The 23,590-nt window shown below is 39.0% G+C and overlaps 1 protein-coding gene and 1 long non-coding RNA gene across 2 annotated transcripts; one reads left to right on the top strand and one right to left on the bottom strand.

Annotated features, from left to right (window-relative positions):
• Positions 1 to 1,055: 1,055 nt before the first annotated feature.
• Positions 1,056 to 18,060, bottom strand: LOC143280565 (ribonucleoside-diphosphate reductase small chain-like). Its single transcript, XM_076585257.1, has 8 exons — positions 17,868 to 18,060; positions 16,677 to 16,742; positions 14,026 to 14,058; positions 12,874 to 13,137; positions 8,612 to 8,745; positions 7,495 to 7,723; positions 6,773 to 6,991; positions 1,056 to 2,042 (listed from the first exon to the last, which is right to left on the bottom strand). The coding sequence occupies exons 1-8, from the start codon at positions 17,931 to 17,933 to the stop codon at positions 1,884 to 1,886; spliced, it is 1,170 nt and encodes a 389-aa protein (XP_076441372.1). The 5' UTR covers positions 17,934 to 18,060; the 3' UTR covers positions 1,056 to 1,883.
• Positions 18,061 to 18,513: 453 nt separating this feature from the next.
• LOC143280566 (uncharacterized) lies at positions 18,514 to 23,113 on the top strand. Its single transcript, XR_013055029.1, has 3 exons — positions 18,514 to 18,614; positions 22,323 to 22,432; positions 23,015 to 23,113. It is a non-coding gene; the product is annotated as an uncharacterized LOC143280566 (long non-coding RNA).
• The last annotated feature ends 477 nt before the right edge of the window (positions 23,114 to 23,590 follow it).

The following is a 23,590-nucleotide window of genomic DNA, read 5'->3' as shown; positions in this document are numbered from 1 at the left end:
AATTAAAGAATCATTTATAATTTTTGTTAGTGCAGGCAAAACAACAACCAAACACTCACAGTAATGGTGTGGGAAGGGGGTCAAGGTCACATGTTTTTGGAGCAGACTTTTTCAACACACTGAGTACATCTTTCTCAGATACATCTGTAAAAGCAACAAAAGAAACACCCTGAAATTCTTTTCCAAGGGATGTGACACGACTGAAACCAGTTATTTTTATGGTTGTCAATTTTTTGGCAGAAAAAAATCTGAGAGGACATGAGGCAGTGCTGAAGATGGATAGTTAGAAAGAAGCAACAAAGATTTTGTTCTGCCACAGAGCTTAGTTGAAATGGAATATAGTTCTTTGCTTGATTTAGCTTCAGAGATCTTGGCGTTGAAAAACAGTCTTGGCTTTGTGCACAAGAAAAGTAACAAAGTTCTTGGCTTTCTGGTAGATTTGCTTGTAAACAGTTAAGCCAGATGCCTTCACTGTGCTACTGCACATCGCCTCTCTCTTTGTCATTGGCAGTTCATCACCAAGAAGCCCAAACCACGGACAGAAAACTTTCCAGGACAGGTCTCTTGCTAATGGCCTGTACCCCAGGAGGAGTGAAAGTCCAAAGCAACTCTTCTGTGGGCCTACCTTAATTATGATCTGAATCAGGGTCCATTAATCAGGCTGTGACTCTCTATAAGGCAGCTCAAAATTAACAGTTATGTTTATTAGTGTTGACTTAAAATGGGAAAATTTGACTGGTGCACACAAATCTGAAGTGTGAGGAGTTCACTTATACGAGGTTGAGTCAAGTGAGAGGTACCTATTGAAGGCTACTGACTGAAATCAAAGAATTGTCAGCCTGACCAATGAAAGCAAAGTGAACTTCAGTGGGGACAACTGTAGTTTGCAGTGAGTTCTGACATGAGCTCTCTGTGTATTGAAATAGTGGGACACCGCTGATTACTCTTTCATTAGTATTTAAAATCAAAGATATGAACATGAAATTTTCCAAACATTCCATTTACAACAATCAAGACTGGCATACATGAGATACAGATTTCCATTTTAAGATTTTGTGAACATTTTATTCACAAGAAAATAATTAAAATAAATGGAATTACACCATTTGTTAAAAAGAAGTTTCTTGAACCCTTTGATACAATAAGTAAAATGTAATCAATAAAGTATATGCAAACACAATGTATAAGGTATTTTAGCCATGTGTACACTTGTTAGTACATGATCCACATTATCACATAAATCAATAAAAATTCGCTGGAAATTTTATCACCACTGCATTCTTCATAAGTATATTTAGCATGTAGATTGTTAAACAGTTCTTTTCAGGATGTAATGTCATTAATTTAGGATAGTATTATCAACTATCACTTTGGCATGAAGGCATGTACATGACTCCAAACTGATTAAGTGCAACTGATCTGCATATATCTTTTCAAGGAAACAGTTCATGTTCTTGCACTCAGTCACTGCATAAGATTGTTTACTTGGGGATACTTGTACTTTGAAAGTAGGTATGCCGCAAATGTTTCATTTTCCATTTTAACTGCATTACAGAAAATGGTTCAACTACTATGGTTTCTCATAATCAAATAAAACAATACCCAAACGTTCATTTACTTGTTACAATAAACAGTGACTGGCAAAAAAGGTTTTTAAAACGCATCTTTTGAGCAAAAAATTCATCATGATTAAAAGATTTAGGATGAAGTACAGGAATTTCCAAACATGTAGAGAGTAGCATGAAGGTGAAACACATTTTGATGTCAGCAGTTTTTATCAGCTTCAGGTTGTAAGAGTAGTCACTGGGATAAAATCAAACATTTTACAGGTCTGTCCCCAGTGACAAAGGTATCCAAGTTTGAGGTTTTGCTCTCAACAGCCATTAGAATTCAACATCCAAAGTGAAGGCATGGTTTTCCTGCTTGCTCTCCCCCATCACGCCCATCCGTTGGTACTCCCCAACTCTCTTCTCAAAGAAGTTGGTCTTGCCTTCCAGAGATATGTGCTCCATGAAGTCAAAGGGGTTCTCAGAGTTGTACACCTGTAAAGTAACATTAAAAAAAGAAGAAAAAAATGAATTGTCATGAGATTTTTTTATCAGGTTATTTTTTTGGTTAACAATGCAAAGAGATGTCAATAAATTAAGATAGCAAACAATTTTACCTGCAATTTATAGAAAAAGAAGTCAATTTTAGATCCAGAATGAGAGAACTTTGAAATGAGTTCAGATGAAAATGAAGGGAGCTTTCAACAGACGGACAGAATGTGCTCATATGTTCATGATTTGGATCTATTATGGGATCAGTAAAAGAAGTGAATGCTTTGCAATGGTTGTTAAAGCTTTTAATTAAAATGACAGGCAAGACAGTTTAGGTTTGGTTCAGGACATTGATGATTATGGTTTATTATGTGTGTGTGTGTGTGTGTGTGTGTGTGTGTGTGTGTGTGTGTGTGTGTGTGTGTGTGTGTGTGCGTGCACGCGCGTACGAGTGTGTGAAGCAGCTATGTTGTAATGTTTGCTGTGTGTTATGAAAAACACGGAAAATACAACATAGTCGTTACTAAACTGTATTCTGCAATACTGAAACACAGACTTATGCTGACTGCTGTCAATGGCAAATGTCTCATCATGGTCTAGTTAATATAAAGGAAAACATAGAAACAAAAAAGGAAAAAGTAGTAACAAGAACAAAGCAGTATAACTGAGAGACATCAGATCTACAGAGTCACTTGTGTTGGTTGAATACCATTGTTTCATGAAAGCACTTTACTCTGTGGAAATCTGAATCTTCACAGTTGCAAAAATGTCTAAAATTTCCCCAAGTACCATGCCGGCATAATGTGTGGACCTGTTTAATTATGTTCTTGTGTCTTAAGAAAAAAGATCAAATGACTTTTAAAGATATTTATCTGTGTCAGTAAGGTATCCGTGTACGTTGGGTTATGGAAAAACAAACATGTCCCAAAAACTAAAAGCAGCTCAAATGATGAAATAAAAACTCTTTAAGATTAAGACAGTCCAGATTTGTGCAGAATTGAAGAGATTGCAGTTGATTCGATCTTTGGCAGCTTAAAGGTTTAAAAAGAAATCTGTTTTCTTTCTTTCTTTCTATCTTTTTTTTATTTTTTTAATCTAATTTAATTTTTTTTAAACAATTTGGCAATTCTGAAATAATGCCATTGTCAACATTCCGAAGATGGGTCAGAGCAGCCAAAAGGCAGTAAACTACCATTGGCTCATCTGTGTTATCTGTTAGAGAACTGGCTGAATGTTTTGGGTTTTTTTTAAGTGATGAAAAGTATTTCTGTACTTTTTTTGACTTGCTTGTGTAAACAAAGTGAGTCTATGTTATAACCCGGTGTTCGGTTGTCTGTGTGTGTGTGTCTGTATGTATGTCTGTGTACATGGTAAACTTTAACACTGCCTTTTTCCCTGGAAATACTTTGTTTGCCAATACCAAATTTGGCTTGAACATAGTATGAAAAAAGATCTTCACAGTCATACCAAAAATAGGTTGTATGTCTCCCCAATAAAGCTGTATTTCCAGATCATTAACGGTTTATTTCGCTCCAAAATCCGAAAATTCAAAAAACTGCTTCCCACTGAGCTGCCAGGTGGGTTGTGTTTCAAGATGACATGACCTCGTTTTTCGTGTTCACAATTAAAAGGAAAGAAATACAAATTCTGGACAAAACACATACAGTGATACCGGAGATTAGAAAAGAGAGATAAACCACTCGCGGCAGGCCCCTTCTTACTGTCTATAACAGTGCTGAAGCCGTTTTGGGGCACACACGCAGTGCGGAAGGGTGGGGGTAAATCACCCTCTCCTTCCCCACCTGAAGGAAACTGGTCGGTTCGACGGTTCAGCTGCAGTAAAGCGAAAGTTAAGTTACGCCTGGAATTTCCCACGTGTAGTAAGATTCGCTGTATACAATGAAAACCGATTCATTTTTGCTTTGGTTTTTAGCACGTTTGCATCTGCTTGAATGTAGATAATATAAAAAGAAAATAAAGCAGCTCCCCCCACCACCAACTCCCCCCCCCCTCCCCCAGCGCAATGTTGCACATGAGAGAGACAGTTATAAATTATTGAACTGCGTTTTCGTAACGCTACTTTTTCTTCACACTTTCTGGTTTACATCACCATTTCTTAAAAAAAAAAAAAAAAAAAAAAAAAAAAATTCAAAACATAAAACACATATTCAGCTGTCTCTCTTCTAACATCTGTCTATACATACATACATGAATACATACATACATAATTTCATATAGATCTATCAGTATGTAAATCTAAATCTATCTATATGTACATAATCATATATATAATTCATATATATACGAACGCTTCATGTTGCCCGAGCAGACCGTTGTATTGTGCTCTATCTCTCTAAGTCTCTGTCTCTCTCTCTCTCGGGAGTTTTACATGGCTGTTAAAAGCATCTACGATTCTGTACTTGTATGTGTTCGTGACAAAGGTATTTATTCAGACTTTTTTCAGTGTCCAAGAGGGGTTAAACAAGGTTGTATGCCAAGCACACAGCTGTTTTCCTTTTTCATCGGTGAATTGGCAGTGGAGTTATCAAAGAAGGGGAGACATGGAATACAAATGATACCTGGCGCAACAGATTTGCTCTTAATGCTATTTGCTGATGATGTTGTTCTCTTGTCTGACACACCCATAGGGTTACAAAATCAATTAAATGCCCTTAAGCAAGAAACAGACAGACTACAACAAACAGTGAATCTCGTTAAGACCAATATTATAGTTTTCCGCAATGGAGGTCATCTTTCGACTCGTGAAAAATGGTGCTGTGGTGATAGGGAAATAAAAGTAACCAATACATATAAATATTTAGGAATTTTATTCACAACAAAATTGAGTTTGACATCTGCGTGGGATGAAGCAAACAGAAAAGGGAAAAAAGGTGTAATCCAAATTATAAAATCACTCAGGAGACTGTGTTCGACTGACGCTTTCCTTTCGTTTGAGCGGGGCAAAGGCAGCTCATGAATAATGAATGCGTGCCGCGGCGCAGGCTGCCTGGCTTCAGCAATTTCTGCAAGTGGTTTATCTCTCTTTTCTAATCTCCGGTGATACTAACTATACCATCGACATGTTTAACTGGAATGAACATAAAAGAAAAATTGAATCAATCGTTTCTTTCAGCCCCTTGTGGACTGGGTCATGCAGATCTTGAGATCTACCATGTGTTGCGATGTGCTTGAAGCAATGGAAACGTCTCCTTTACCGACGAAATAAAATAATCAAGATATAATAAAACACAGAAAAAACATGATTTAACCCTTTCGCTGCCAGGAAAATAAAATTTAATTGAAATCTATTTGCCAGGGTTTTTTCCCCACAAAAAACGGGTATAAATTTTCAAAAAATTCTGTGCTCTTTGTTATTGGAGAAAGACCCATAAAAGTATATATTTTCTGAAAGGTAAATGAACAAAGAATACAAAACACTTGCTGTTTTCCCATTTTATATATTTTTAGTGACATGCTGTTGTTTTGAAATCAGTGTTTTGTTTTATGTCACATTTTCAACTTGTTCATTACAAACATTAGTCAGGTAATTTGCACAAAAACATCATATTTTCTGGACAAATGAATATCTGCAAACACAAAATCATACTAGAACAACCACAATATATATATTTTTTAAAGAGATAGATACACAATACATTGTGACTTCTCAAAGTGATAAGATGGATGTAAGGCCACGCCCCCCTCAGTCTCCACCTCCCTCCTCTTCACCCCTCTCACACGGTCACTTGATTCAGTTCTCATCAGACCGCGTTGGTTGCGTGCCAAGAATATCGCTCTGCTGCTAATTCGGTCATCTGTCGTCTGCTAACATCTGTACAGCTGACATCACTCACTGACAGTCGCATCTTGGCCACTCTCTTGATTGCTCCCTTTATTTTCTATCAGATAGTCCTATAAATTTTCATCACTATCTTCTCCTTCAAATTTACGCTTCAATTCTTTCTGAGCATCAGCTAAAGAAAGAAATCTTGGTCGATTTAGTTCGTCACGATCGCATGTCTTGAGCACGGCGTCAGTCCGACATTTTGTTGAGCGAGCGAGGAGAGAAGCCAGGCAAACACTAGGACAGTGACCCAACCAAAACGTTCAAATAAAGGACTGCTTCATGACGTAGATGGGGTTTCTAGCTATGAATAGAATCTAGAGAGATTCCCCAGGCTAAAGCTACCACTATTCTTGTCAACGAAGTGAATGCAACCCAAGGAAAAGTCAGAATATATCGATGACGAGTTATCTCGTCATTGTGGCAGCGAAGCATACATGCTTGCCATGACGAGTTATCTCGTCATGCAGGCAGCCTAGGGGTTAAATGGCTTCATTATGTCCAATACAATCACGTCTATTTATCGCACGAAGAAGAAAACAACATAACTTTAAATATTAAATTTAGTCAAATGACGTCAGATGCACCGCAGCTGGGGGGATTAGTCTGTTTGCTTCGGAACTGAACATGCATGGTTCAATCCCGCTTGCATGCCTTTTTTTCTCTCCCAAGCTTGATTCTTGAATCCTCATGATTTCTTTACTGGAAAAAGCGTGAAGCACAAGTGAGTCTCAAAGGCTTTGCCTCTTGCTTTCCTTTGTTACAACGTTAATCTTAATGTGTTCTGTAACAGTATGAATGTATGAACCTGTTGGGTGTCAATCCTTTCTTCATATATTCTTGTATGGAAAAATGAAAGTGGCACGTAGGATGATCATGCTGAACTCACCTTCTCACAGTGCAGTTCCAGCAACAAGCGATCAGCAACAAACTCAATGTACCTCTTCATCAGTTCACAGTTCATGCCAATGAGGTTGCAGGGGAGAGCTTCTGTAAGAAATTTCTGTTCAATCTTTACAGCATCTTTGATGATTGTGTAGATTCTCTCTTGAGATGGTTTGTGGGCAAGATGTAGGAACATGAGGCAGGCAAAGTCACAGTGTAAGCCCTGTTAAAGAGGAAACCAGTATGTTCTGACTAAACAAACATGACCAGCAGCAATGGAAGTATGCCTATTTGAAAAAAAAAAATTAACCAACAAAAAAAAACCCTTCTCAGTTCACACTCCCTTCCCCAAGTTAAAATCATTTTCAGTGGCTGTATATCCCCTTTTCTGTGATGACCAATCATGTCTGAAACAATTCGCTTTGCTCCACTTCCAATTTTTCAGAAGGAATCTTAGAAGAAATTTCTGATGATAATCAGATGATGGTAAAGTCAAAATAATAAAATCAATAAAAAGTGGAAAGACAAACAGCAGTAAAGCAAATTCTGCACACAATTTTCAATTTTTACTGTAAATTAACATCTTCATATCAATCATCTAGACTTATTAAGTGAGAAATTTTCATCCTCTCTCCCTTCTCCATATTCACACTGTCTTGCATCCATTCTTAAGACCATCAGATGTACATTCTCCTCCCTTTATTGTTGACTTGAGGCCCGACTCACCTCATCTCTACTGATGAGCTCATTGCTGAAGGTCAGACCTGGCATTACCCCTCGTTTCTTCAGCCAGAAAATGGCAGCAAAAGACCCAGAGAAAAAGATGCCTTCCACTGCTGCAAACGCCACAACTCGTTCACCATAGCATGCGCTGTGGTCATTGATCCAGTGGATTGCCCATTCAGCCTTCTCCTTCACACATGGCATTGTCTCTATGGCATTGAAAAGAAATTCTCTGCACACATATATGCTAAATTACAGAAACCAAAATCTGGTCTGCAGGGATTGTCAACAGTAACTGCAAAAGTATGGACCTTATTGGTTGAGAATGTCAAGTTAGGCTGAATAGTCAAACAGTGCTGCAGCAAAACTAAAGCTTCTTTATGGATGTAACTTAATCCTTTGCAATACAAAAATAGGCTGTATGTAAAATGTCTATGGGTGAAACTTCTGAAAGTTTTATTGACAGAGAACTCAGCCAGGGCCCATGCTGTCTGGACATGATGAGACAAAGAAAACTGGATTTGTAAAGTACTCCAAATCTTGTTACCATACTGAAAAGTACTTCTGGAGTTACAGTGTGAATTCACATTTGGAGGTTCTATAACATTTTGAAGAAAAAAATGGCAGTTTTTAGAGAAAGTGGTTCATGGATGCACTGATCAAATTTCCATTTATAAAAAGTTATGTCCTGAAAGAAACCTGTTTAATGTCAGCTCAGTATGGAGATATTTAGGAACTATAGCTCCATCTTCAGCAGACCCGACTATGGTAGAGGTACGGTCTGGCCAGTGGACCAAAGAAAGATGATGATCATTGTATTGAACATTTACATAGCTCAAGAGTAAAATATAAAATCTAAGCATCAATGTACAGGTCTGTATTATTTGTCATTTTGTGTATTCAGTTTATTGCTGTCAGATAGTTGATATAAAAATATATATGTATGTATGCATATATCTTTTTCTTACAACTAAATAAAGGTGTTTTGGTTATTCTGCATTCGGCAGTTTGGTTAAACAAACCCCCCACCCCCACATACCTATGCAACAACACCATAGTAACTAATCATTTGCCTTTTGATATATTTGTACTCCAGTAGTTAAAGCAAATTACAACAAACCTTTGCGCAGTGTCTTTGATATAGGTGTCAATGAGAAGGCTGTACATTTCACTGTGGATGTTCTCCATGGCGATCTGGAATCCGTAGAAACACCTCGCCTCTGTCACCTGCACTTCTTTACTGAAGCGTTCAACCTGTAACAACAGGATGAAATAAGATTTAAAAAAATGTTTAATAGTAACTACTACTGTACTAGTAAGTGAAAATATATCATTCTGAAAAAACAACAACGAAAGCATAGTTGTGGGCTGTAGAATTTCAGAAGCATATAAATTATTTAGTTTCAAAAGTCAAGGCTAACAGTTACAATATAAAAATGAACATTTATTCAACTGATTTTCAAGCTTAAGTCTGCAGAAGTGTCTCAGGCCATTGTGTTTGTTTGTATTTCTTTTTATCACAACAAATTTCTCTGTGTGAAATTCAGGCTGCTCTCCCCAGGGACAGCGTTTCACTACACTACAGCACCACCCATTTTTTTTGTATTTTTTCCTGCATGCAGTTTTAATTGTTTTTCCTATCGAAGTGGATTTTTCTACAGAATTTTGACAGGAACAACCCTTTTGTTGCTGTGGGTTCTTTCACGTGCGCTAAGTGCATGCTAGCACACGGGACCTCGGTTTATCGTCTCATCTGAATGACTAGCGTCCAGACCACCACTCAAGGTCTAGTGGAGGGGGAGAAAATATCGGCGGCTGAGCCATGATTCGAACCAGTGCACTCAGATTCTCTCGCTTCCTAGGCGGACGCGTTACCTCTAGGCCATCACTCCACCACATTGTGTTCGATCATTTCTATGTTTTAGCCCAGCTTGATGCTAGTCTTCTACCCGCCCCTCGGGTGTATGTAGATAAACAAAACGTGAAGGGTTTAGGTAGGGAGGCTTTCAAAGAGGACCTTCTCTTCTTCCTTGGCTTGGACTGGGTTCTGACTAATGTGTGTAGTTCAGTGGTGGAGTCTGCTGAGCTAGCCTGGTGTTAAGTGGGTGGCCCGTAGCTCAGAAACAACCTTCGTGATGCCCTGGCTCAGGTGCCAGAGCCTTCCACTGAAGATCTTGATAGTACCCTCCAGTCTGTTAGACATACCTGCGCCTGCTACAAAGTGGGTAGTGTCATCCTGCCATCCACCCCCTTGGTTTGGCTCTGTGAGGAGGTGAAGGCAGCTAAATGTGCATGGTGTCAAGCTGAAAGATGCTAACATTCTACTGATTTGTACATCCACAAGCAGCTGTATAATGCAGCATAAAAAATTGTGAACATTATACTAGCCACCAGACTGACTTTTTTTTTCAGTTTTGAAACTGAGCAAAGTAAGTCATGTAAACAGCTGTTTTTCATCACCAACCAGCTTGCTGCTCTAAACAAAATCTGTCATGCCCACTATACTGTGCCACTGGCACAACTTCCTCAAACTTTAGCTATTTCAATAGCAAGTGCAGAAAGTTAGCGATAGTTGCGAGACTGGAGAGGCATGTGGTCATTCCTTAAGTTGTTTTGAACCTGTGAGTGATGAATGTGTCAAAAAGGTGATTTTGAGATGTGCACAAAAAATCTATGATTTTAATGCTCTGCCTACCACCCTTCTGTTTGAATGGCTTGACGAAATGTTACCTGCTTTGACTCAAGTAATCAACAACTCCCTGTCCTTTGGAATTTTTCCCTCCTGTAAATCAGCATTTGTTAAAACCCTGCTCAAGAAACCTTCCCTTGACCATAATGATCTAAAAACTATTGTTCAGTGTCTAACTTATCCTACACCTCAAAGATAATTGCTAAGATACTTCATCAGTATTCCATCTATCTAAAGTTCCTTGATCTCTTCAGCTCTGTTGAGTGTGTTTATCGCCCATTTCACAGTATGGAAACAGTTCTTTTGAAAATTACAAACGATCTTGAACTAGATTCTGGAAATGTGTTTATTCAATTTATGTTGGCTCAATCTTTTGGCCGCGTCTGACATGATCAACCATATCCTGCTTCATAGGCTCGAGCATGTCTTTGGCATTGAGGCATGGCTCTATCATGGTTCAGATCGTATCTTATAGGACTCAAACTGTTGTGAAAGGCTCAAGGTCAGAACTATTCCTGTCTAAAGTATGGCATTCCACAAGGTTCAGTGTTTGGGCCTGTTTTGTTTGTTCTCTACACAGTCACTTGACCACATTTTCAAAGAACATTCCATCAGTCACCATGCGTTTGCAGATGACACAGAGATGCAGAAATTGGCTCCCCCAGAACAAACAAAGCAGCCATATCAGACATGCATTTCATGAGTTGAAATCTGGATGAGCACAAACTAAAGCTGAACGACAAGAAAACTGAAGCACTGCTTATTAAGTCTAAAAGATCATCTTTCCAAGACACAGCACCCATTTCTATCTGTGTAGATGAGACCAACATCCTCTTCACAGATCATGCAAAAAATCTTGGTGTCTCTCCAGTGGTATGTTGGTCCATGGACAAGCATGCTTAAAAATTATCTAAGTCAGCATAAATAGAACTCCGACACATTGCTTCCATTTGTCTGTTGATGCAACCAACACTCATTTGTGTATTTGTCTTCTCAAAACTGGATTATTGTAATTCTCTGCTCGCTGGTTTTCCACAGTATGTTGTTAATTAACTGCAGAAAGTCCAAAACTCATCTTGTACTGAAACGCCCTGAGAGCAACCATATTTGGTTACTTCTGAAACAACAGTAGTTAACAATACAGTCCAGGATTGAAAATAAACGTCACAAATTCCTTTCACTGGTTCTTCACCGAACTATCTGATCTCCTCACTGTTTACATTTTGACAAGACAGCTATGTTCATCAACAGTCACTTTCTCCAAATTCACTCTTTTATGACCAAGTCTGTTTCCAATGTGTGTTGTTGAGGTGTTGTGTGGAGGGGAGAGAGGAAGAGTGGGACTGATTTTTGGGTGCTGTAGAAACTTTGGTTTTGCATTGTTTGGGTGTTGTGATGTATGTGATTGGTTTTGGATGTTTGAACTGGTTTTGGGGTGTTTACTATGGACATCAAGTTTAGTATGTATTTTCGAAGCAATGTTTTGTCATACTTCATCATGTTTGCTTCTTTAGTTGGACCAACCTGCATATTTTGATGGATTGATATGGAAACTGATATAGTTATATATCCAATACATTAGCAGTCCTCGGTTGGAGACCAACTCTAAGTGCTTTACATACATTGGGGTCATTTGAACAACATTCTGCCTACCTGGGTAGAGCTGACTGACAGCTGCCACTGGGTGCTCATCATTCGTTTCCTGTATCATGCAATCAGATTTCAGGTACGCACACATACACGCTCTGACAAACATATAACATTTTACGTGTATGACCGTTTTGTTTATTTACCCCGCCATGTAGGCAGCCATACTCCATTTTCAGGGTAAGCTGGGTATGTTCTTGTTTCTATAACCCACCAAATGCTGACATGGATTACAGGATCTTTAACGTGAGTATTTGATCTTCTGCAAGCATATACACATGAAGGGGGTTCAGGCACTAGCAGGTCTGCACATATGTTGACTTGGAAGATCGAAAAAATCTCTACCCTTTATCCACCTGGCGTCATCACCGAGATTCGAACCCAGGACTATCAGATTGAAAGTCCAATGCGTTAATAATTCAGCTATTGTGCCCGTTGATATATACCCTTTTTTCTTTTTTACAATTGGAACTACTCTATTTGCAAAATTGTAAAGTAATTGTAAAGTGCTTAGAGCAAAATCATATAAATAAACTTACTGTTATCATTAAGTTGATATATATAGTATATACTTAGATAAGTTCTTCATGAAGACCAAACCAGGGTTGTAGAAATGTTGACAGTGAGAAAATCTTTCATATAACCAAATTACTATCCCTGCAATGAAAAATTCAGCGCAAATGAACTCTTCTGTTGAAGCACATAAGCTACAAAGCTGTACCCAATACCTTACCATTTTATCCAATACATTAGCGGTCAAAAATGTATCACTGGATGTCATGTCTGTTCTAAAACAAATGTGCAAACATTGCACAAACATAACCCAAGCAATCTACTAAAAACAACAATTAGCATTAAGTGAGACAGATTACATCAGGTATGCACTCAAGGCATGACAACTGACAAGTACACTCTACATGTACAGGTCAAGCATCTGTTAAACTTTCAAGAGGCACCACCACCCCCTTTCTAACCTTACACAGAATTTTATTACTAAAAGAAGGTTGTCTCAAGATTTGGCAGATGACTATTTCTTCTAAGCTCACCAAGTTTTCATTGACAATGCCATCACTGGCAGCAAAGAAAGCCAACACATGAGAAATGAAGTGCTTCTCCTCTGGTTTCAGCTTCTGCCAGTGGCTGTAGTCTTTGGAGAGGTCCACCTCCTCTACTGTCCAGAAAGATGCCTCTGCCTTTTTGTACATCTTCCAGATATCATGGTGCTCGATGGGGAATATGACGAAGCGGCGTGGGTTTTCTTTCAGCAGAGGTTCTTCTTCTTGGCTTGGTTCCAGCTTCTTTAACTTCATCTACACACAGTGAAAGTACAATGAACTCATTTTGCTTCACGATAACAAATCTTAATGTTTGTGTGTCTATACATGCCTGCGTATGTGTAAAAGGTGTTTGGTGTAACTGAGCTGGTGACAGTTACTGGAAGACTACAGTTTAGGATGATTATCCCTTTTCCAGACTGCAGAGTCAGGCAACTGAACAATCTCATTTTTCTAACAGGTTTCTGTCATGTCTGATTTTCCGGTCATCACTGTGTCAATATTTTTCTGTGTCACTTGACAATATGTTAGACATAAAACTCCCTTTTTAAATATTATTCAATAAAGTACAAATCACAGAGGACATTATTTTTGTCTCATCTGATTTCACACTTCTGTATCAAAACTCAAATGATGATGGTACCAGTTGAAAAATGCAGGTGGTGATTTTCTTGAGATGCATGATTGCTGAACTAGATAAAAGCTAATGCGCAAATGTTCATCGAATATTACATGTGTCCAAAATGGCTGATGCAAATTGGGTTTGCATTTTTCTGTTTAGTCATGCATCACAATGTCAAACACACACGCACACAAAAGAAAAGGAAAAAAATGGGAGCATTGATTTCTTTCTCAACATTTCATATTTCTATCAATTTCACTTTGTATATATGATTATGAAGCACAACTTCGAGAGCCCTTCTTTACTAAACATAGCACAGGCAGCAACTGAGCTTACTGCTATTGAGATTCAAACATGCGCATATTGTGTTTATGTACGAGTTTAGTAATGGACCAGACATCATTATCAATATCATGTAAACTTTTTTCTTTTCTTGCAATGATTTCATTCATATAAATTTTTATATTTTGTAATATTGTCTTTTGTGGAAAAAAAATACTCAAAATAGTAACACAACATACCTCTTTTTTCACAGGTGTGCCAGGCAGGATGTTCTGGAATAAATCAAAACTGATGTGATAATATGTTCACCATACAATACACACAAAAGCTGCTTTGGAAAATCAAGTATACTAAGGCAGGTTAAGTTATTCTGGTTAAATACTATCATAATGATAATTTTACAGAAACATGATAATAATAATAATAATAATATATAATAATATCATTGCAGACCTATATTTAGGCTTCTCAGCTTTTAGTCTGGTCTTAGTACTCAAAATCTTATTATCACAAACATCCAAACACTTTTTCCCTATTTACAGCTATTTGTACATGTGATCTGCCCAGTGATTGTCCACCCTAGCTTTGAAAGTGTTGAGAGAGGGGGCGCTGACTACAGAATCTGGTAGGGCGTTCCACGGTTCACCACCCGGAAGGAGAAGTAGTGCTGGCGCATTTGTCCATTGCATGGCCTCTTCTTGAGCCTCAGATTTTGCCCATGGGTCTGTCTGTTACTGTTTTCTAGGACCAGGGGGCTTTCCACTTTATACAGTCCATGAGTGAACTTGTAGACCCCAGTCATGGTCTCCTCTGTCCCTACGGTACTGCATGCTGGGTATTTTCATTCTGGCTAGGCGCTCCTCATATGTACTGTTTGCCAGCCCGGGGACCATTTTTGTTGCTCTCCTGAGAACACCCTCGATGAGGTCTTTGTCTTTCTGGTAGCGGGGTGACCACACAACATTGGCAAATTTCAGGTGAGGGCGTATCAGTGCAACGAAGAGCTGTCTCATTGTGTCCATGTCTTGGTACTAGTATGACCTTCTGATCAGCCCTAAGATCCTGTTGGCCTTGTTGACTTGTCTCAATGTGCTGTCTGAACTTGAGTTCCTGGTCCATCATTACTCCCAGATCCTTCTCACCTTTTGATGCTTCCAACACCACTCTCTCATCGCTGTTGTGTAGTCTCATGTTGTACTCAGCTTTGGGGTTATTGTGTCCTAGATGTAGGACCTTGCACTTTGATGCGTTGAAGCGCAGTTGCCAGAGATCAGCCCAGCTGACAAGGTTGTCAAGGTCCTGTTGGATCCTATCTCTCTTACTTTCTATTTCCACCGAGTCATACACTTTCGTGTCGTCTGCGTACATTTCACAGAAGCAGTTGGACATTTCTGGCATGTCATTTATGAAGAGGACAAACAGCACTGGGCCCAGAACACTACCTTGAGGGACTCTGTTCATCACAGGTTCCCAGCTTGAGACACTGCCATTGACACACACTCTTTGTCTCCTGCCCACCAAGAAGTCTGTGATCCACGCCACAACCTGAGAGGTGACTCCATATGATTTGAGCTTGATGATGAGACATTCCTGGGGTACAGGATCAAATGCCTTGGCAAAGTCTAGATAGATTGCATCTATTGGTTTCCCTTCGTCTAGTGACTTGGTCCATGCATCTAGCACCCTCAGTAGGTTTGTGACACAAGATCTTTGGCTGATGAACCCGTGCTGGCAAGGTACCAGAAAGTTGTTGTCTTCCATGTGAGCTATCACTTTGTCCCTGATGATGGATTCCATGATTTTGCAGACTGTACAGGTTAGACTCACTGGTCTGTAGTTACTGGGTTGGTTCCTGTCTTCTTTTTTGAACAGAGGGGTGACATTAGCTTCTTTCCACTCTCTTGGCAGTTTCCCTTCTTCTGATTTCATGAAAATTATTGATAGAGGCTCTGCCAGCTCCTCTGCGAGTTCCTTCAGTACATGTGCATGAATGCCGTCCGGGCCAGGGGATTTTCCAGTATCCAACTGTTTGAGTTTCTTCAGCACCTCTTCTTTGGTAAAACAAATCTTGTCTTACTTTTTTGGGCACTCTCTATCCTTGCAAGTAGGCATCTCTTCCAATCTCTCCTTCATGAAAACACTACAGAAGAATCTGTTCAGGGTTTCTGATTTATCCTTATTACTGGTAACTGTCCTTCCACTCTCATCAACGAGATCTGAGACTCCTTGCTTTGTCTTCAATTTACTGTTGGCATAAGCGTAGAATGCTTTTGGATTTTTATTCGCGTCCCTGGCAACAGATTTTTCAAAGTTTCTGACAGCCCTTCAGCATGCACTTTTGGCCTGATTTCTTGCCTTCGCATAGGCTAGGTAATCTTTACCTTCCTTAGTTTCCATATATCTCCTGAAGCATTCCCTCTTTTTCTTGAGTTTTCCAAGTGCCTTCTCATCCCACCACAGAGGCTTTCTCTTTTTCATGTTTTCACAGTTCCTTCCCCCAGTACTGATTTTGAGGATGCATTTGTCCATGGTCTCCGTTAGTATCATTTTGAAGCAGTCCCATGCCTCTTGAACATCAAGATCCCTCACCTTTTCAGACAAGTTCTCATCACTCATGAGTTCCCTAAGCTTTTTGTAGTCTCCCTTAGAGTAGTTGTACCTTGTCTGTTGTGTCTTTGAGCCTTCTTTTGTGTAAGCCTGAAATTCAAAGTGCAAGATATGATGATGGATTTTTCCAAGCGGAGGGCTATGTACAATGTTTCTGACCATACCTTCCTCGTTGCTAAAAATCAGATCCTGCTAGCTTTGTCTAAAATGTCATGAATTAAAATTTTTATACTGATCAAACTTCAGAAACAAGATTATTCAGTTTCAGTCTTTTCAATTTCACCTGTAATTGGTTCTCTCCCAAGACTCTTGGTTCCCTCACAAACAAGCCACTCATTTCTTTGGGAGACTGGAAAAGAAAGACAATTATTATAATATTGACTCAATGCATGCATTAACACAGCATTTTCTACAACAACAAAAGCTGGAAAGGGGAGAAATCAGGGAACTTTTATAAAAGCGCATACTGGATCAGCACAAGTCTGTAACCTTTTTTTTTCTTCTAAACCTCTTCCCCATAAGATTTTTCACTACCCATTAACACTCGCACTAAGGGTGTTTGGTTTTTCTCCTGCTGTGGTGAGTAGTCTAACTTTCTGACTTGTTTTCATGGACACTTCAGGATCAGGATCAGGATTTGGGGCGTTGTTTTATACAACTTAGCCATTTTGGGCTTTTTATGCCCCTTCAAATTTACTCCTTTACATTGTTGGTCAGATCATTGACTAGCTCAGTCATTTTATCCATCAGTCATATTTCGCTTTTGTCAATAACTCGTGTTATCTATGAGGTTCTTAAAAGTATTTATACTAGGTGCACGTTTGATATTGTTTGTTAATTTGTTCCAATAATTTTTTACTCTGTTACTAAATGTAAACTTTCTGAGATTTGTTCTATTTTTAGATCAGTGGGGCACTTCGATGGTAATGGGCAGGGCGCTCTGACCGTTTCCTGACACTGTCCGGTCACCGATAACTCCGTTATTTATGTAAACAAGTGGCTGCGGTCATAGCCGAGTGATATGGCGGTACAAATGACTTTTCAACAACGTATATTTTAGTTTTTACAAACGAAACTTTCACGAAACGAAGACCCAAGCCCTGATCAACTTAAGGGCGTTGTTAGACTCTACTTTACCAACTCAGTGTGCATTGACAATGGAAAATGTACTACTTTACCAACTCAGTGTGCACTGACAATGGAAAATGTACAAGTTGCTCTCTATGAGAGAGAGAGAGAGAGAGAGAGAGAGAGAGAGAGATTAAGTCGTCTGCTTCAAGGATTTCGTCTACCGTTTCGTTTTGTACTAAATGTTATTTGGTTTGGTTCCGATTAAAGTGACAAAGGCTTTGAAAAGGGTAATCTTAAGATGTTAACAAAAATCGGGAATTACATTGATTTATAAAGAAATCCCTCAACGCACATTATTCTTTTCTGAGTTTTATTTCAGGAAACAAAAACAGAAAAAAATCACCTGATTTTTGTCGTTGATCTTCACTGCTGTAAATTCGATTGACAAGTTTTTCTTTGACAAAGACATTTTTGCTCTAAACGCTGACACTTCGATTGCACAACCTACTTCGTTGCAAAAATCCGCGAAAGTGATTCCAATTTAGCGCGTTCTCCCAATGTTTATCCAATGAAAAGAACAGATGTATTTCCCCTGTGTGTATATAAGCTTACAGCTGTATTTTCATTGGTTGAAATGGAATCGTCAGCGGGTTGATGCAGGTTCTCAGGGGAAAAATCTGTTACAATTGAAAACCGTGTTTTTTTCAGTATGGTACGTTTAAACACCATCTAAATAAATTTAGAGGGACAGAATTTAGATTCTGGTTTTATTTTCGGTAGACCTTTTTTTTTTTTTAAACATTTTATATTACAAAAAATTCCCTAAATATGAACGAATTAAACCTTGGCAACTGAGACGCTTTCTTTTTAAACCCTTAAGCAAAATTTTAAATTATGTAAACAAATGAAAACATTAAACGAATAAAAAGAAAGGAAGCATGGGAATTTAGTAAGTTTTAGATGAAGATTTTTCAATACTATCAGTTCAGAGATCAACAAAATGATATGAAGGAAATTTTGCACGAGAACACAATCCCGCTGCGTAAACATTTCCGTTGTTAGTGTTTTGACAATGAGTTAAACATGGCGGACAGTGAAAATGGTCAGTCAGGAGCCAACAGCAGTGCCCTCTCAGGTCGCATTTGCAAAGGTTTGATCACTGCGTCCACTGATACCAGCAAGAGATGTAGTTGACACACTGGTGGACAACACTGGGGAGGAAATGAACAGGGAAAATGACGAGGTTACTGTCAACGTGACTGGCGCAATAGCCAAGTGGTTTAAGCGTTGGTCTTTAAATCTGGGGGTCCCGGGTTCGAATCACAGTAACGGCGCCTGGTGGGTAAAGGGTAGAGATTTTTCCGATCTCCCAGGTCAATATATGTGCAGACCAGCTAGTGCCTGAACCCCCTTCGTGTGTATATGCACGCAGAAGATCAAATACGCACGTTAAAGATCCTGTAACCCATGTCAGTGTTCGGTGGGTTGTGGAGACACGAAAATACCCAGCATGCATGAACCACGACAGAGTCATCGGCAAGTCGAAGTTAGTCGTGTAACGGAAAGAAGAAGAAGAAGAACGTGCTTGACAAATTATTTGGCAGCTTCAGAAAAAGAATTCAAACATCATCGCTTGTGCAACATGACTGGTACTCTTATAAAAATTGTTCAAGCAATTATTGTATGGAATGCAAATATTCAGCGTGTGTGTGAGTGCGCGTGCGCACGCGCTACATGCTGCGGCTTCTTCTTCCTGCAATGTCCATCAGCCGTCAGTGTGGGGGAGGTGCGCAGCGTGGAGAGAGAAGAAAGGAGGGAAAAGAATTTTGGCCTTAAAGGTTGAGGCGCAACTGCATGCGGAGCTGCACTCAGGCCTTCAGGCCCAAGGCCCTGTCACAACCTAAGTGAAGCTGCAGGCCCGCAAATCGCCGTGCCACCCGAAAAAAGAAAGTCATTTACATGCCCAAAGATATTACTTAAAACAGATTTATGATGTAGATTTATCAGCTTCACAAGCGAAGTGATGGGGAGGGTTGGGGGCAAGAGAGGGGGTGGGGGGTTGTTGAGAGACAGGATTTGACATCTTGACGGAAACTGATTAACAGACATAAAGAACCACTGGCATCTTGATGACAACAAAACCATGAAAGAAAATAACTGCCATATGAATAAGTTGTACCTTATGTAAGAGGAAAAACATTGTGACCTGCACACACACACACACACACACACACACACACACACACATGCCAAGATATCAACGTAAAAGACCAGAGAATACAAGTAATGTTGCTCACCACATCCTTATGTCAGTAAAGCATAACTATGTTGCATCACTTCTTCATATTTTTTTCTGCCATATGCTTTACGGCAATTTATTTCACCGCTCTGTCATATCTTTCTCATCACATTTGAACCCAATGCCTGGGCATTGCTTTGGCGTTGAAATCTATTTCATTAAAATGGTTTCCATTTTCCTACATTGGCATAAACTGCAAGAAAAGGGAACTAATTTCTACAGTATTTCCACCTGTGTCCACATGTATCAGTTTGGAAGAATAAATGTTCAGTATATTTCTGTGCTTTTCGGTATCAGTTTGACAGGGGAGCTTGCCGAGACTGTAAACTCCCTTGGTTTGAATAGATAATGTTCATATTCCCTCTTTCCATGTTCATTCTTCATCTGATACTGAACTTCAAAGACTTGTCTCATTCAGAGCTATAACATACTGCCGGAGATCCTTTTCATTTCAGGCTCCTACAGTCAGGAACTTTGCCTTAATGTCTAAGATATTCTTCCCCTGTATCATTTTGAAAAGTACTGTGTTCAAACAGTAACTGGACTTGCTTGTGTTTGTTCAGAGGAAAAAGAAAAGAATGACAGTCATTTCCTTGTGGGGTGCGGTTGGGTGGGGTGGGGGAGGGGTTCTAGCATTTTTGTTGTTTTCATCTGAGGGTCTACCCATGTTGAAATATTTTTATAGAGTGGTGACAGGGATTCCAGGATTCACCTTGTGTTTTCATGTTTTGTAGGTATGTATATATATATAGAGAGAGAGAGAGAGAGAGAGAGATCTGTACAGTCAAAGCCCCTTACAACAAAGTCGGATGTGATGAATGCTGGATGTAATGAAGCAAAAAGGTTGTTCCTGGCAAAAATCCTTCTTTACATGCCTATAAATGGGTCAGATGTAATGAAGTTGGATGTAACAAAATTCCGCTTATAACGAAATGGTCAGTTTTGGAGTCCCCAGCGGGTGATCACAATGGTTAGAATGAAGCCGTCATATGTTTGGCCCCTTGAAGAGTTCAAGCCAGATTTAGAGAAGTAGTTACTTTTGCATTCGGGAATCATTTCTTGAAAATGGTTGGTTGGTTCGCTGCGATGTATATCGCTTCATACAATCGCTGTCTATTCTAGGAAGATGGAGGAGTGTCTGCATAGGCACATGAAATGTAGAGCTTTCTATGTGTTGCTCTAAATGGAAATCACACATTTATACATGTTTTTGACTTGATGCGTAACCCATAGCTTGTTTCATTTTCTTACACAGCTTCACATACACATAGGTAGATTAAAAGTTCATAGTATTTTTTTTACTGTATGTTTGTTGTACGGTAAATGTCACCTCTGTAATTCATAAGCAATGAAATCAGATTCTAAAGTCCTGTAAAGCAAGTGCTGTAAAGCAAGTGTCCATGGGGTCAAAGGTTCAAAGACTGTAGAGAGATGCTAGAGGGACAAGGGTGGGGTGAGGGGAAGGAGGATGGCAGGCTTTGATTTCTTAGGCCATTTCATCATGGCATCTGCTTGTTGCATAGGTCTGTTGCTAAAGCAAAAGTTTGAAATTATTCAAGAAGTTGAAAGAAAAGTTGATGGAGAAAAGTAAAAAAAAAATTATCATTTTCATTTCAAGGTCTTATAAAGACACGATTTGTTTTTGGTTATCATGATTTCTTGTCAAGCTGTGACAAGCACAAAATGCTGTCTGGTATGGCAGACTTAAAATCAATTACTTAAGTTTTTTTTTTCATACCAGTGCATACTTCAGTGACCAAACAGTAACAGTGTGAAAATATAAACAGTGCAGAAATCCCCTCCTTTCTCCATCCAGCCTTCAAATAATGGCATTGTGTGATTTCTTTTGACAGTCTTTTCTTCAGAAATCCTCAGAATATTACAGTGAATTTTGTTCGTCTGTTTTACTTAAGCTTGGTTTCTAAGCCTTCAAATTGTAGCATAGACCTATGTGATCTGTTTACATTTATTTACAGCCATATTTTGGAAAGAAATGTTTTAAAATCATTTGGAATTTCATTTAACAGCCTAGGAAATGAGTCCGTGTATGCAGGCGCACATATGTGTGTCTGAGAGAGAAAGAGAGAGAAAGTGAAAGAGAATGTGTGTGTGTGTGTGTGTGTGTGAGAGTTTAAGAGAGAGAGGAACACAACATGCAGGATATAATGAAGCAACCTGATAGAAATTCGATATAGCCAGTGTGTTGGATGCAACAAAAGCCAGATATAACGAAGCAATTTTGAATATCCTCGGTGATTTGTTATAAGTGGCTTTGACTGTGTGTGTGTGTGTATGTGTGTGTGTGTGTGTGATTTAAAATTTTCTATCCATCTATCTATGTGTGTGTGTGTTTGAAAAAATCATTTATAGAGGTCCAAGAGCAGAGATTCTGGATGGGTGCTATGGAACTGTTGATTATGATTATTACTGCACATGTAATATGCAAGCATCCCTATCATCAGAAATCATGTAAAACATGAGTACATCAAATTAACGTTATAAGATTATGATGTTAAAAATTTTCATTGTTATCGATAACATCAATAATAATGATTTCAGGGAGATGTAATACATCCATTCCCGCCAAATATCATACCATTATCACAGGCAGTGAAGGCACCAAAGGCTTTCTTTCAAAGTCTAAGCGTTTCAACACAAATGCTTATATGGTAAGAATATTTTACAGAAATTTGCATCTGACTTTAGTCTGAGACATATGTGAATTAAGGTGATTGCCAGTGTTTTCATGGACATTAACTTTTCTTTTTAATCATTACTGACACAAAGGTCACCAGAACTTTGAAGAGAAATCTCCTGTCCTGAATTTCACAAGTCTCAAAATGACAAAATCTTTTATGTTAGCTGTAATTCAAACACAATGTGTGTGTGTGTCTGTGTGTGTGTGTGTGTGTGTGAGGGGCAGAGGTGTGTGTATGTGTGTGTCTGTATGTCTGTGTGTGTCTTTGAATTTGTATGTCCCCTCTCAGTCAGTTAATCATTTGCAGAATGTTTAATGGGTGTGCACAAATCTAGTTGCAGACTCAATGTATTTTCAGGAGAATATTGAAACACATTGCCTGATTTTGTTTTGATTTGTCACATGTCCTCATTTATGCATTGACAGTGATGACTTTAAAACACTGGAATTTTATGGAAATGTTTATTCTGTCGCTTATTTGTATGCACTCCTCATGTTGATAGTGATGAACAGTAGAAATGGCTGTCATTTTGTTTCTTGTTTTTCTCCACAGAGTGACAATCCAGCACCATGTCAGTATATGCATCATGAGGAATTTGAACTGCTCAGTCCTTCCTTTTCCACAAAAGGCACTGGTGGATTTGCATCCAAGGTACTTGTTTAAATTTTTGTCCCTGCTTTTCTGATCTATGATTCATTGATGAGATGGTTATTTGTACACTCAGTCCCAAAATTATTTTTGCTTTGTTTCCCTATCATTTATTATTCCCATGGCCATTAGTGCATTCAGTCAAAACGCTTATAGGACTGTAACACTGTGCCCTCCTCCTACCTTCCCCTCCTCCCACCACATCCTCTGAGCTTCACCAGCAGGCGAGTGCTTGAGTGGAGATGTTTTGCATTCATATTAGAGTGTGTGGCTGAGCATGCAGTTGTCTTCTTTTTGACTCACTTGTGTAAACAAAGTGAGTCTATGTTTTAACCCAGTGTTCGGTTGTGTGTGTGTGTGTGTCTGTGTCTGTGGTAAACTTTAACATTGCCATTTTCTCTGCAAATACTTTGTCAGTTGACACCAAATTTGGCATGAAAATAGGAAAAATTCAGTTCTTTCCAGTCATCTTGTTTAAAA

The sequence above is a fragment of the Babylonia areolata genome, chromosome 3, assembly GCF_041734735.1.
Source record: "Babylonia areolata isolate BAREFJ2019XMU chromosome 3, ASM4173473v1, whole genome shotgun sequence".
NCBI lineage: Eukaryota > Metazoa > Mollusca > Gastropoda > Neogastropoda > Buccinidae > Babylonia > Babylonia areolata.
Note: the sequence above shows the minus strand (reverse complement) of the source record. Positions and strands in the feature narration are given on the sequence as shown.